This window comes from Petromyzon marinus, chromosome 45, assembly GCF_048934315.1.
Source record: "Petromyzon marinus isolate PM22_M1 ecotype Great Lakes invasive population chromosome 45, UKy_Petmar_22M1.pri1.0, whole genome shotgun sequence".
In the NCBI taxonomy this organism is placed as follows: domain Eukaryota; kingdom Metazoa; phylum Chordata; class Hyperoartia; order Petromyzontiformes; family Petromyzontidae; genus Petromyzon; species Petromyzon marinus.
The window spans coordinates 166,402-179,347 of NC_133711.1; the positions used below are offsets into that span (position 1 = coordinate 166,402).

At 44.0% G+C, this 12,946-nt stretch overlaps 2 protein-coding genes across 5 annotated transcripts in view; one reads left to right on the forward strand and one right to left on the reverse strand.

Moving 5' to 3' along the window:
* The window catches only part of MRPL3 (mitochondrial ribosomal protein L3), a 37,491-nt gene extending 36,320 nt beyond the window's left edge, over positions 1-1,171 (reverse strand). Inside the window, exon 1 of the mRNA XM_032971208.2 lies at positions 834-1,171. Coding sequence (XP_032827099.1) covers positions 834-1,006 — 173 coding nt within the window. The 5' untranslated portion in view covers positions 1,007-1,171. The remainder of the gene's footprint in view (positions 1-833) is intronic.
* Positions 1,172-1,190: 19 nt separating this feature from the next.
* Positions 1,191-12,946, forward strand: part of CEP192 (centrosomal protein 192) — a 126,049-nt gene continuing 114,293 nt past the window's right edge. Inside the window, exons 1-4 of one of the 4 annotated variants that reach the window (XM_076074020.1) lie at positions 1,191-2,581; positions 6,577-6,637; positions 7,075-7,268; positions 8,730-8,864. In XM_076074020.1, coding sequence (XP_075930135.1) covers positions 7,123-7,268; positions 8,730-8,864 — 281 coding nt within the window. In that variant the 5' untranslated portion in view covers positions 1,191-2,581; positions 6,577-6,637; positions 7,075-7,122. The other 3 variants (XM_032971203.2, XM_032971205.2, XM_076074019.1) reach the window with 3 other exon arrangements.

Here is a 12,946-nt window from a genome sequence, read left to right on the forward strand (position 1 = left end):
TTTAGGGTTTGCAACAGATTACAAATTGATGTCGAGATTTGATATCCATTTAACTGCTTCAGGAGTAGCCGCGTGGATTCGTTTCAGATCGCCGTTGACTGAACCGGTTGGGCAGTCGTTCACGATATGGTCTGAGATGTCGCACCACCTCAGTCACAAACTGGACTCTCGTTAATTTTCCATTTATAAAGTGTCCCAGACATCTTCCATGGAGTGTCCGGATCTGATTCAAGGAGGACCAGATCTCCCTCGGTCGGTCAGGATTGTGGGGTCGCTGGCGAATTTAAGTGAAAACTACTTTTCTACAAAACACATGAATCATGTCCGCCTGTCAGGCCCGCGAGTATACAGTACTACTGTATACCAACACCAAGTCTCGGGTCGGATGCGACCGCGGGAAACAGGTTCCCTCCACCCCTGGTGACGCGGGACCTCACGGTGGTGGCATCTCCATGTAGCAAGCGCCTCCCAGGATTAAAATAGCTTCATCATCGGATTTCTCCAGGATAAATAAATATGCTGATTAAAGGCGACGGCGTGTAGCGTTTGCGCGGCTATAGCATTATTCCCACGCGTACATCGATCATAAAGGACGTTTAGCGGAATCCGGATCAAAGGACCTTCACAACTTTGCCGAGTGAGGCTGAGTTTACATGTCCACGTGGACATCTGGAATGTATCGTTCATATCCGAGTACCACGTTGTAGGAAAATATACAGTGACTGTCGTGTGGATAGACTTCTCCCCAGACACAGGAATGTGGAATTTCCACCACTGGCTTAAGCTCAGGAGTGAGGCGTCGCGAGGTGTCCGGGCGCGAGCGGGTCTCTTACCCGAGCCACGTGGCGGGCGAGAGGAGCGGGCGCCGAGCAGCCGCAGGGCAGCAGGGGCCAGCGAGGGAGAGAGAGGAGAAGAAGGAGCAGGAGAGGGAGGACGAGCGGGAGGAGGAGAGCGAGAGCAGTGGGACACGCGACCCCAGCGTGCACAGCAGCCTGGGCGCCGCCATCCCTCCTGGTTGTTGTGCAACACGAGCCTGATCCGGCCGGAAACCGTGCACGGACTGGGTTCTGGGCGAAGAAAGGTTCCGCCCTGCTCGTTGGCGCCAGAGAGCAAGGTTTTAATCTATCAGCGTGGCACCGAAATGATCAGATGTTTTTGGGCATGACAGCAACAACATGGTCAGGAACTGGATCGATCCCAATGTCGAGGTCTGCTCGCCACGAGCGGGCTTCAGCAGCCAGTGCGTGTATTTTGCTATTCCGTAGTTGAAGCACAGACTCGCGTGCAGTGGTTTACGGTATGGCCCATAGTTTGGGATGCATGGCCACAATTGCACGGCTGTGGCTTGTCTTTAAGTGTTACATTTATGAAGTAGATGTGAACATCGGCCCGTTGATGTTCTGATGCGGTTCATTGACAAATCAATCAATGTCTTCGAGGAATGTCAAAGCGATCAGGTGCGATGTCGGGTCTCGAATGAGGTGTTTATTCTGGGCGGCCGCGTTGTTCCACTGTTCGCCAGCAGCAGCAGCGTTGCTCCGGATCTGGGTGAGATTCTAGGATGGTGACGGCAGCAGCGATCCCAGCTGGGGATGGGATTTGAGTCGGAGGTGCGGTACATTGTTGAGGTCATGGTTGACTATGGGTAGGTCGTCATTGGCAAGCAAACATAGGCATTTAGCTCCAGAACATATCGCTGCCATCCAACAAATTGAATTGAATGAGTCGCCTCCTCGCAAACCTCGAACCTAATTTACACGATTCAACTCGAGATCATTCAATTGGCCCTAACAGGCCTCTCAGACCTCGCAGCCTGTGCCTTGCCCATCGAACAAAGACGGTCACTGCATCGCGTGGCGCTTTCAGATGCGCTGCTGCTTGTGGCCGTCTGGAACGCTCTTCCTTCCGATATGAGGAAGCCGCTGGGAGCTACGCTGCATTTTTAAATCATCGAGATTGACAAACATTTCTTTAGAACTGCTTTTTGTGTTTAGTTGTTTTGCCCTTTCCCCGCACCTCAGATTATCGCAGTTGGCTACGTACGGTGCGAAAGAAGTTCAACATTACGGCACAGCACATACTGTATATCCCCAGGAGTGTGTTTCCGATTTGGACATGTGAAAAAGAGCTTTATAGTTAATCGGATTCCTCCTGCAGTTTAAAAGCACATTATTCTATCGTAGTTTTTGCATCGCTTATAACGTTCTGACCCGACTCTACTGGACGTATGTGACAAAGAGCTTCACAGCTCATCGGATTCCTCCTCGTGCAGAAGAAATAACGATTCCGATTCGCGCGCTATTAACGATCCCCTCCGCAGCCAGCAGCCAATGGAGTGGCGCGTCTCTCCGTGTAAGGCGCCTCCCATTGGGCAATCTGACGAGGAGGAGGGGCAGGCCCGCAAGGCAGCCAATAGGAGGCGCGCTCTCGTACGGCTCCGTTTGAAGATTGTGGCGGTCGCGGGCGAGTGGGAGCCCCGTTTGGTTTTAAAGAATTTGTGTTTTGTTATATCGAAACTTCACCTCGGTTAAGTATATTAGGGAGCGGAAGGGCTTGAACAAAGCGGGACGCCTGCAGCAAGGTAATCTTGCGGTGTTTCTTTTCACCTCAGCTGCCGTGATCGGGTTGCGTGAGTTTGTGTGGGGCAACCTCCCGCCGCACCAGACTAGTTAGGCCTGGCCGCTGAAGTTTATTCGGCTTCACTCTCGATGCAGATATCCGCTCACCTCGATGTTGTTTGTGCATCTTTACATTCATCCATGCAGTAGGTATACGTGTGGCGGTGTTCATACGCGCCATTGTAAACTAACGAGCCCAATAGCGCGTTGTTGTGACTCGTCATGGGAATGTGGAATGGACATCACTGGCTCAGGGCTGCGAGCAGGAGATGAGTGTCTTCTCACACTCGCGTTTACTTGGGAAACAACTTTGACCTTTCACAAAGTCGGGGCTCCGGGTGAGAGGTTGTGTTGGGGAGGGTCACGTTGAGGGGAATTGTTCAAACATTAAAATCAATACTTTTGATTAAAAGCTTTCGTGACTGCAGTAATTCATATTCTTAGTTCTTACCGAAAGAACTAAGAATAAAAATAGATACTCTGGTTCTTTCGGTAAAGTCGCGTAGGTAGAAAAAATACTAAACTATTCTAAAATAAGGTGAAGTATGGTCCGACAATGCGAGGAGAAGCCTGCACGAGCAATGGATTGGTAAAATGTGTTGAATTATACATTATATTGTGATGATACTGATAGCATACACTAATGTTTCTACGACTGATAACATCAGTAGTAGCAACAGTGGTTTGTCTTGTGAATTGTTACTCCCGCGTTAGGCATGTGGAATCTCCACCAATGGCCGAGTGCTCCCGAAGGATTTTTATTTTACAAAAATATTTTGCCAGGATAATTCACTGAGATGGAACATATCGTTTACAAAAGTGCCAAATAACACAGACGAGGCAAACACGAAATATCACATTCAGACATTTTAAAATATACCAATTGTACAATGTACGATCATACAATCTCAAATACATGCACAGTATAGTGTGCAAGGGTCAAGAGCACGAGCAAGACAGTCCCGGCAGCATGGACACAACGTGAACGGTAGTAAATAATTGGTGCACACTACCGGTTAACGTGTAACGAACGTTGTGCAGGTGCGTGCGGATGAGCACGCCACTCCACGGTGTGTCGTAAGAGTGCAGTACTTTAAATAAGTGTTAATAGTGAAGTTCATAGTAATGTAAATATTCCAGGAATTACAGTAGCACATTTTAACACCGTAGCCTTGTATCCATAACATTAACAGTAGCGAAATGTAGATATAACTGCAGTTTATACTTTAACATTCTAAGCATAGTGCTGTGATTGCTATAATATTAATGTTGCTTTTGCCAAGAAGGATATTCAAAGTAAGGTTAAAAACAAAGCTCATAAGCGTACATTGTAAACTCATGTGCAGGAAATTCAAAATCAGCTTCGCATTTTGTCGTAATGATATAATGGTACAAGGTAAGAGAACGCGACTTCATTCAAAGAGCGTCTGAATTGAACAATATCATGCGAAGCACCGCTTTGGTAGCACAAGTGGTAGAAGACTGCAATAACACCAGCGTGAGGAGGACATCAAGGCTCGATGCAGTAAACACTGTCGCAATTCATGTACAATTCATCATAAAGTTGCTGCTTCGGTGAGCTTTCTCAATGAATAACATTAAATAGGATAGTAATGGTAGTTTCCTATCAGAGCAGTGGTTCTCAACATTGTTTGGCTACTGTACTCCTTGTTGAGTTTTGTTTCAACCGAATACTCCCTTGCCTGACTCAACATGGTTCTGATAAATAAATGTATGAATAATGGACGTAAACATTTTAACAAATTGTCCATTTTGTGAGATATCCTAACTCTCCAGTAACTGCAAGCGAATACAAAAATCAATGAACGTCATGTGTTTGCGCTCGCTGGATACTCTTGTAACCCACATTGTTTACGATCAATGAGTTTACAAAGGTCTGTTATGTCGTTCGTTCTAGGTTACCATATGGATTTGCATTTTATCGTAGTTATTTTATGATGGCAGATTTATTCGTGATTATTCACCAGTGACTCTCACGTATGACAATTTCACACATAAATCAATTCATGTACCCCCTGGGACGTTGCCACGTACCCCCAGGGGTCCGCGAACACCCGGTTGAGAACCACTGACTTAGAGGAAATTAATCACGTTTCAACCGACCGCTAATTTAATTTAAAAAATTGTATTTCTCAAAAGCCTGTTATTTTTTGTATTGTCCAATTCGCGATTTTCTTCTCGAAATGTGTACTCCATTGTTAATGTCCTCCGTCAGCAGCGGTGGCACAGTGGTGAGTGCACAGTGCTACGAACCGGCTACCTTGGGTTCACTCTTGGCCCTGACTGACCTAATTATCAAGTGATATCAGAACTGGTCATGGCCTTCCCTCCATCTCTTCGCTGACTAGCATGATGAAGTATGGTTAAACGACCCCCACGAACAATACAGCAGCGGATTGACAAAGGGCTGTAAATTATTATATCCCTCTAGAGTCTAGACATTGGATCTAATGGGTTTAGTTAACATTACGAGAGGGAGGAAGGGATGGTCTCACAGTTAAATATGTTGGGTCGGCTTCTAAATCTGGCCACCACATAAAACCATGCCCACACCCATAACACCATGCCCACACCCATGTCATGCATAGAATGCCCTTTACAATATACATCGTTACACACAATACCAGGCAGTATATTAACAGCATTGTATTAGTTATCAGTTATTCAATATTTCAATGTTTTTTTATTTACAGCTCTGAGCCATTGGTGGAAATTCCACGTTATCATAGTTGATTTCAGTCGATAAAGACATCACTATAATAATCTTAGTTCTTTCGGTAAAGTCACGTTGAAGGGAAACAATAAAATAATAAAATATATATGAAACAATATATAAAACAATAAAAAAAAGTGATGACGACCGTTTGTGTTATGGTCGAAACGTCGTGAGAATTTTTATTGTTTTATATATATTTTATTATTTTATTGTTTCCTTTCAACGTGACTTTACCGAAAGAACTAAGATTATGAATTACTGCAGTCACGAAAGATTTAAATGAAAATTTAAAGACATCACTGTTAACATCCAATTGTGGTCAAAAGTTAAGTTAGAGTGTCTCCGTGCACATTTTACATAGTATGGACTGTAATGTAAGCGGGAACTTGGAATTGCAATTACGAATTGCAGCCTTGAGTGAACTTGAGAGTAGGCTGAAGTTATGTACACAAAGACACCCCTCTATAATGATGCCAAGTAACACCAAACATAGTCTCTCTTATAACACATGGCATGCAGACTGCTTGAGCTGCCTCATAAGGAGATGTTTTAGTGACACTTGTTTTCACCCGAGGCAGTTGTGCTGTGACAGAGAAATACCTGAGTTAGTACTGCGCTTAGAGGTATTCACTGTCAAATGTGTCCAGAATTAGAATACAGTACTGTTTTGGTTTTTATTAATAATGCAATAGTCACGTGATGTTCAAGGTCTCTCCCTGCTCAAACACGCATTGCTGGCCCTGCGCCAGTGTTGGAATTTCCAAAGTGTAAATGTTTTTATTTGCCCAGAAGGATTCAATCACTGCCTAGGATTTCAATTTAGTAACCTAATTGAGTTGACCACTGTGCCAACACCGAACAATCCAGTCAGACAAGGATATGATGAACATGGATGGGTCCTAGAAGAGGTCAGGAGCTTGGAGCGGTTCTAAATACAGCTCAACTTGTTTCGAGATCCATCTCAAGGTCTTGGTCTCATCATCTGTAACCATTCCAATGGTGAATAGTATGACAGTCACAACCCAATTAACGTTTTACCTAGGAAAGCTTCACAGTCAGAATACTTATTCTCAGGAGAGTTCTGCTTTTGGATGTTTGACCAATTATTTCTGGAATGCTTGGAAAAAAACCATCCCGATGAGAAGATAACGCTGATGCTGCTACAAAAAGGTCATCAGTCTACCTTGTTGCCTCCTATTTAGCAACCGTTTTGTCTTGCAGGTGACAGTCACCGATACACGATAATCATACGATCCAGCAACCCCTGTCGCCTGATTGCCCGGTAACAGACATGTTTGCAGCCACTGTGGGTGTTGTGGTTATCCAAACACCCATAACATATTTAGATGAAGTTCACACAATCCCACCAAACCTTGGACAAAATTAAATAAGGTGACATAAATGCTGATTATGCTGATGATATAACCTTTAATTACACAGTAGGGTGTGAACACTAGGATCTGCAATGAGTCGGTAGTTGTGTTGGTTTAATGACTGCATATTAGAACTCCTGTTATCTGTGATGAAAGTGATCGGCAAACTTCCCAGATCCGATGTGTAAACGAAGCAACAACCACCTGGAACAGTTTGCGAGGAGGGCACCCCTGACTTCCAAAGTGTGACTCCTCATGCCCCCGGTTGACAGGCGTACACTGGCACGCCCTGTGTGTGAGTCAAGCGAGGGTGTTTTCACCGTTTCCTCTCAAACCCTTCCAACAGCAGCAGGGGGACTCTTCTCATAGCTGTCGTTCCGCGGCGCCACGAGCGATGGCGTCTGGAGGTAACGCCGGGGGCAGCGTTGGTAATCTCTCGGATGAGACATTCCCCAGCTTCCTGTCGGAGTCAGCCCCAGACAGCCTGGGCCCCCCCGTAGCCATTTCCACAGCCGCACGGAAAGAAGACTCCGACGACAGGTGCGGTGCCCAGCCTCTTTGCTCACTCTTGTCTCCATGGTTCACTTGATCTCATTGGTTTTGTTTGTCTTGAGTTTTCTGTCTGTGCTGTCTCAGATGTCCTTTCTATCTCACCTGTGCCATCCTCACTGTCTCTTTCATTGTGAAAATTATTGAAAGCAGAACATTAATTTAAAATAATTAATTCTTGCACACTCACAATTTTATGCATCCTGAACACAAGCGTGATTTTAATTGATGAATCGCTACATGTGTATTGGAGATGATGGCAGTAATGTGTGGAGGCAGAATTGTTGGTCCACTGCTGGATGAAGTCCGACCTCTGCCATATCATATTCTTAGTTTTTTCGGTAAAGTCACGTTGAAGAGAAACAACAAAATAATAAAATATATATAAAACAATAAAAAAATTCTCACGACGTTTCGACCATAACTCAAACGGTCATCTTCAGGTGTGAAGATGACCGTTTGAGTTATGGTGTGAAGATGACCGTTTGAGTTATGGTCGAAACGTCGTGAGAATTTTTTTATTGTTTTATATATATTTTATTATTTTGTTGTTTCTCTTCAACGTGACTTTACCGAAAAAACTAAGAATATGAATTACTGCAGTCACGAAAGCTTTAAATCAAAATTTAAAACTCTGCCATATCGTTCAATTGGGTTGTTTGACCATACGTAACCATGTTGGTCAGTGCAGGTGGATGAAGAAAGAGGCCCAGGACCGGTTATATCGCTCACCGGTGATGTTAGCCATGGCTAGAAATGAAATTCATGTTGCTGGTTCATAGAGCAGTACACTTGCAGCTGCATTATTGCTCCACCTATAGAGAAGTATTCCAGGAGTCTTATCTCCATTGCATTCCACAGTATCATTATAGTACTGCACCACTTACCTTAACTGTAACGTTGGCATTTGGCTGTTATAAAATCTGATCCACTGTGTGACCATGTATGTCAGTTGACGGGTGGGAGCAACATCTGCGGTTTTCCAATATTCACCACAAGCTCCCTGACATTTTTTGGGAAAATGACAACAGCTTGGGCAGGTAAAGTGAAGTAAAAGAGCCAAGCATGCAACTGAGTGTAACTCTCGCCGAGTGTTTTATGTGTGTTTATCCGAGTGTTTGTCTTTTAGAGTATGTCCTCAGAGAGTGTATGTGTTTATTGGGAGTGTGTGTGATTGGTGGTGCTTTTCTTAGCATGCTAAACATTCAACCTGGTGACAAACGGTAGTGAAGTGCAGGTGATGTTGACCACACCACCCTTTTATGTGACATGCTGAGAGTTTATGCTATTTTTTAAATGTGTAATTTTATTTTCCTGTAAATCCTGTAACGTTATTTGAATCCCCGTTCACACATAACATAGTTCCATTGCTGTGAACAATTTCTGGGCCTCGGCTACATTTACTCGGCATCGCATAAGTTCGTGACGAGCGTGGTTTGCTGTGTTGTGCAGAACGTCGGACGTGTACGAGTCGTACTTGGAGGAGCCGTTGGCTGTAGGCTCGACTTCTGGAGTCTTTTGTGACCCCACCCACCCCCTGGGTGACCTCTCTCAACACAAGTTTGCGTTGAGCTTCAAGGATGACCTGTGAGTTTTCGTGGGGTGGTGCGGAGGCACAGAATAGTGGAACTTACATCGGCATGATTATTTAGTTCTATTTTTTACCAACACTAGTCATTGGGGGACCCCCAGTACAGCTTTCTGTGATTACCAAACATTAGGTGCATGCAGTTTGCAGTGGGCTCGTTTGCATGTGACTAACAGGATCGGTAATCAAGAAAAATCCAGACCATAGTGTTGTCACGAGGGCTGGAGCTGTGGAAACAATTTGGTTCACGCGCACAGCAATTGGCGTAACTCTTCATCCCAATCGTGGCAACTTTGTTATGCTACACAATTAGCGTGTAACTTTTATGCACAATTTTTTTTCAAATGTTGCACAACTTCCCTATTCAAACACCTCAACTTTGTTGCTTCTGTTTAACACTGAGGCTTTCGTGACCAATATCCATAATAGAGTTTTTTTGGGTTAGATTGTGTAAATATCTAAATGTGTCGTTAAAACCTACCACCACCCGACACAGCCAACTAGTAAGGGTTGTCATGTAAACAGAACATGCCAATTTGCCACTAGTACAGCACACCGGTATGTTGGAGAGCCAAGCCACAACATTTACATTATGAGTACGACGTTTCGCCAATAATTACAACTAGCTTCAGTCAGAGAAATATTAAATACTCCCAAATACAACTGTCAGCAGTAGCAGAACACGCGTGCCAACAAGGACACTCAATTGATTTTGATATACTGAAGTTTTGTGCAAAACTAGCTACTAACGGCCAATATTAATTAGAGAGTCTATCGAAATTGAAATAAATAAATATAATTTTAACCGTTCGGATAGCTACTGCGTTAGTGTGGCATGGAAGCGAACCATAAAATAATACATTTTTAAATGCATGCCTATAAAGGGCACAATACTTCAATCGGGATTACTGTTGGTATGGCTCTTTTAATTCACACAATGGACAGGACAGACAAGATCAAAGGGCTCGCATAATGTGCATGCATAATGTATGTTGGCTCATTAATCCCCCACACCCCCCACTTTGTGCAAGAGCACAGAAGTGTGGTCACCAAATCGACGCCTCTATATAAGAAACGAAACAGTAAGACTTCTGAAATCTGTCTGTCTTCTGATGAAGCTAGTTGTAATTACTGGTAACACGTCGTACTCGGATTGTAAATGTGGCTTGGCTCTCCAACACACCGGTGTGCTGTACTAGCGACGAATTGGCATGTTCTGTTTATGTGACAACCCTTACTAGTTGGCTGTGTCAGGTGGTGACGGGTTTTAACGACCCATATATTCACGCGATCTCACCCAAAAAACCTCTTATGTTTGTTGCTTCTGTTTTACAACACAATTGCATATACAGGCAGTCCTCGATTTATGAACATCCACATATGAACCTTATGGCGGGACCCCTGGGTCCCATAAGCCCCCAGCTCTCGCATAAACTGCGTTGCAACGTCATTTTATGTCTGTTGAAGGTGAACGATACGGCAATCTATTCATCTCGACGAGCTCTACACGATATGCTAATCCAAGTTTTGTTTCTTCTGCGCATTCGTCCTGACATGACAACAGAATGATCTGCAGCAGGTCGGTCGCGACGTTTATGTGCGCGGTTGGACGGAGTCGCCAAAAATAATTAATTACGTTTTTACTTCCGTTTATTTGGGGTCCCACCACAAGGTTAATTTACAAACCAGCTTTTATGACATTTTTTTCACTTCAAACATGAACTCACACTTGCAAACTGAACCACCAAACTCTTTTGTTCAGCAGAGCAATTCCCCGCAAGATGAAAGGCGTTAGTTAGCCTTTCGTGGGTAGTGAGTGTTTCGATTTAAAGCTTTCGTGACTGCAATGATTCATCTTCTTTGGTTCTTTCGGTAAAGTCACGTAGAATGAGAATAAAATAATAAATTGATAAAATAAAATAACACAATAATATTCTCACGACGTTTCGGCCACAACACAAGCGGCCTTCATCAGGTGAAGGGACGAGACTGATGAAGGGACGAGACTGTCAGTCTCGTCCCTTCACCTGATGAAGGCCGCTTGTGTTGTGGCCGAAACGTCGTGAGAATATTATTGTGTTATTTTATTTTATCAATTTATTATTTTATTCTCATTCTACGTGACTTTACCGAAAGAACCAAAGAAGATAGTGAGTGTTTGTGCGTGTGTGTGCGCACGTGTGTGAAAGTGAGCGTGCGCGCCCGTGTATCCGTGCACGCCCGTGCCCTAGAGCACCAGGTGGCTAAAAGACAAAGTTGGTACAGTAGGGGATGCAGGTGGTGCCAGTCAACTCAGTCAACCCATGGCACCTGGGTCTCCATGACCTTCTGCCAGCGAGCGTTCGATACTTCACGTGGTCTTAAAGTGCACATAGCCTGGCAAAAGCACCGTGGTGACGTCACCGCGACTTAGTGGTGATGGTGGTTGATACTCCTGTGTTTGCGAGTCGCGCCAGTAAAATGGTTTGTGTGCTGTGCTACCAACCCCATGGCCCGAGTTCGATTCCCGATCACGGCCAACACCAGTGACGATTATCTGATTGGGTCCTGGGCCTCCCCCTAGTTCGACTCGGCCTCAAATGAGTACCTGGTGCGGTATGTAAACATCGCCACTGAGACAAAGGCGTTCGGGCGTGGTGCTGGCCACCCACCTCCTCCTGTGCCGTGCCGGCCTTCATAGGCGCTGCTCGTGAACAGCACTTGGCACAACAGCCTGTGAAGGCTACACGGGATTGTTGTTGTGTGTGTGTGCGCGCATGCGCGCGAGTGCCCCCGTGTGTGTTTGCAATTGTGGGGACTCATTGCGCCCCTTTCGACAAACAAGCCAGCATTGGGACTCAACGCAAGTGAAAATAAAACTGCATTTTTTTTAATGTTACGTTATTTTTAGTTTTTTTTACTACTAGCGGGAAGTACCCGGCGTTGCCCGGGGGAAAAATATATTTTAAAAATTATCTTCAAAACATAACATATAATGCACAAATTCTAAGCTATTGTGAAAGCCCGGCGTGCCATTTGTCTGTCCGTTTGTCCGTCAAAAAAATAAGAGACTTGCAGAAGTTCAAAAAGTTATAGAAAGTTGGAGGTAAATAGTTGATCTAAAAGGTTTCCAAATTTTGTCGACCTCCCCCACCCCCGCCTCCTCAAAAAATATTTTATTCCCGCGTATGCATATGTCCCTAAATACCCTACATGCAATAGAGTAGTATCTAGTGACTATATAGTAGTATCTGGCTCTACAGTAGTATCTATTGACTCTAGTAGTATCTACTGAGTGTAGCAGTAACTACTGACTGTATAGTAGTATCTACTGACTAGTTGTAACTACTGAATCTATAGTCGTATCTATTGACTCTATAGTAGTATCCACCCACTATAGTAGTAACTACTAACTCTATAGCAGTAACTACTGACATGGTAGTATCTGCAGACTATAGCAGTATCTGCTGACACTATAGCAGTATCTACTGACTCTATTGTCGTATCTACCGACTCTGCAGCATTATATACTGACTATAGTGGTATCTACTGACTATACTATTATATACTGACTCTATAGTAGTATCTACTGACTCAACGGTACTATCTACCGACTCTATAGTCGTATCTACCGACTCTATTGTAGTAACTATCGACTATACTCTTTGGTTTTTTCGGTAAAGTCACGTAGGTAAAATAAATTTAAAATAAAAGAAAACAACTAAATTAAATTTACGACGTTTCGGAGGCAACACAAGCTTCCGTCTTCAGGTGGAACAGTCACAGCAAGATAGCTGCATCAAATCTAGAATTAACTATCGACTATTGTAGTATACGCTTACTATAGTAGTAACTACTAACTCTACAGTCTTGATTCTACAAACAAAATGAAGGTACCCCTATGGGTTTTCCCTTATCACCAGTGGTAGCGAATGTTTTCATGTAGAAATTTGAAACAGATCAGAATCAGAATCAGAAAGGGTTTTATTCGCCATGTAAGTTCACACCGACACGGAATTTACTTTGGCAGGATGGTGCATACATTCAACATATAGGAATCTAAAATCTTAAATAAGTTTTAAACAAGTCTTACTATAATAAG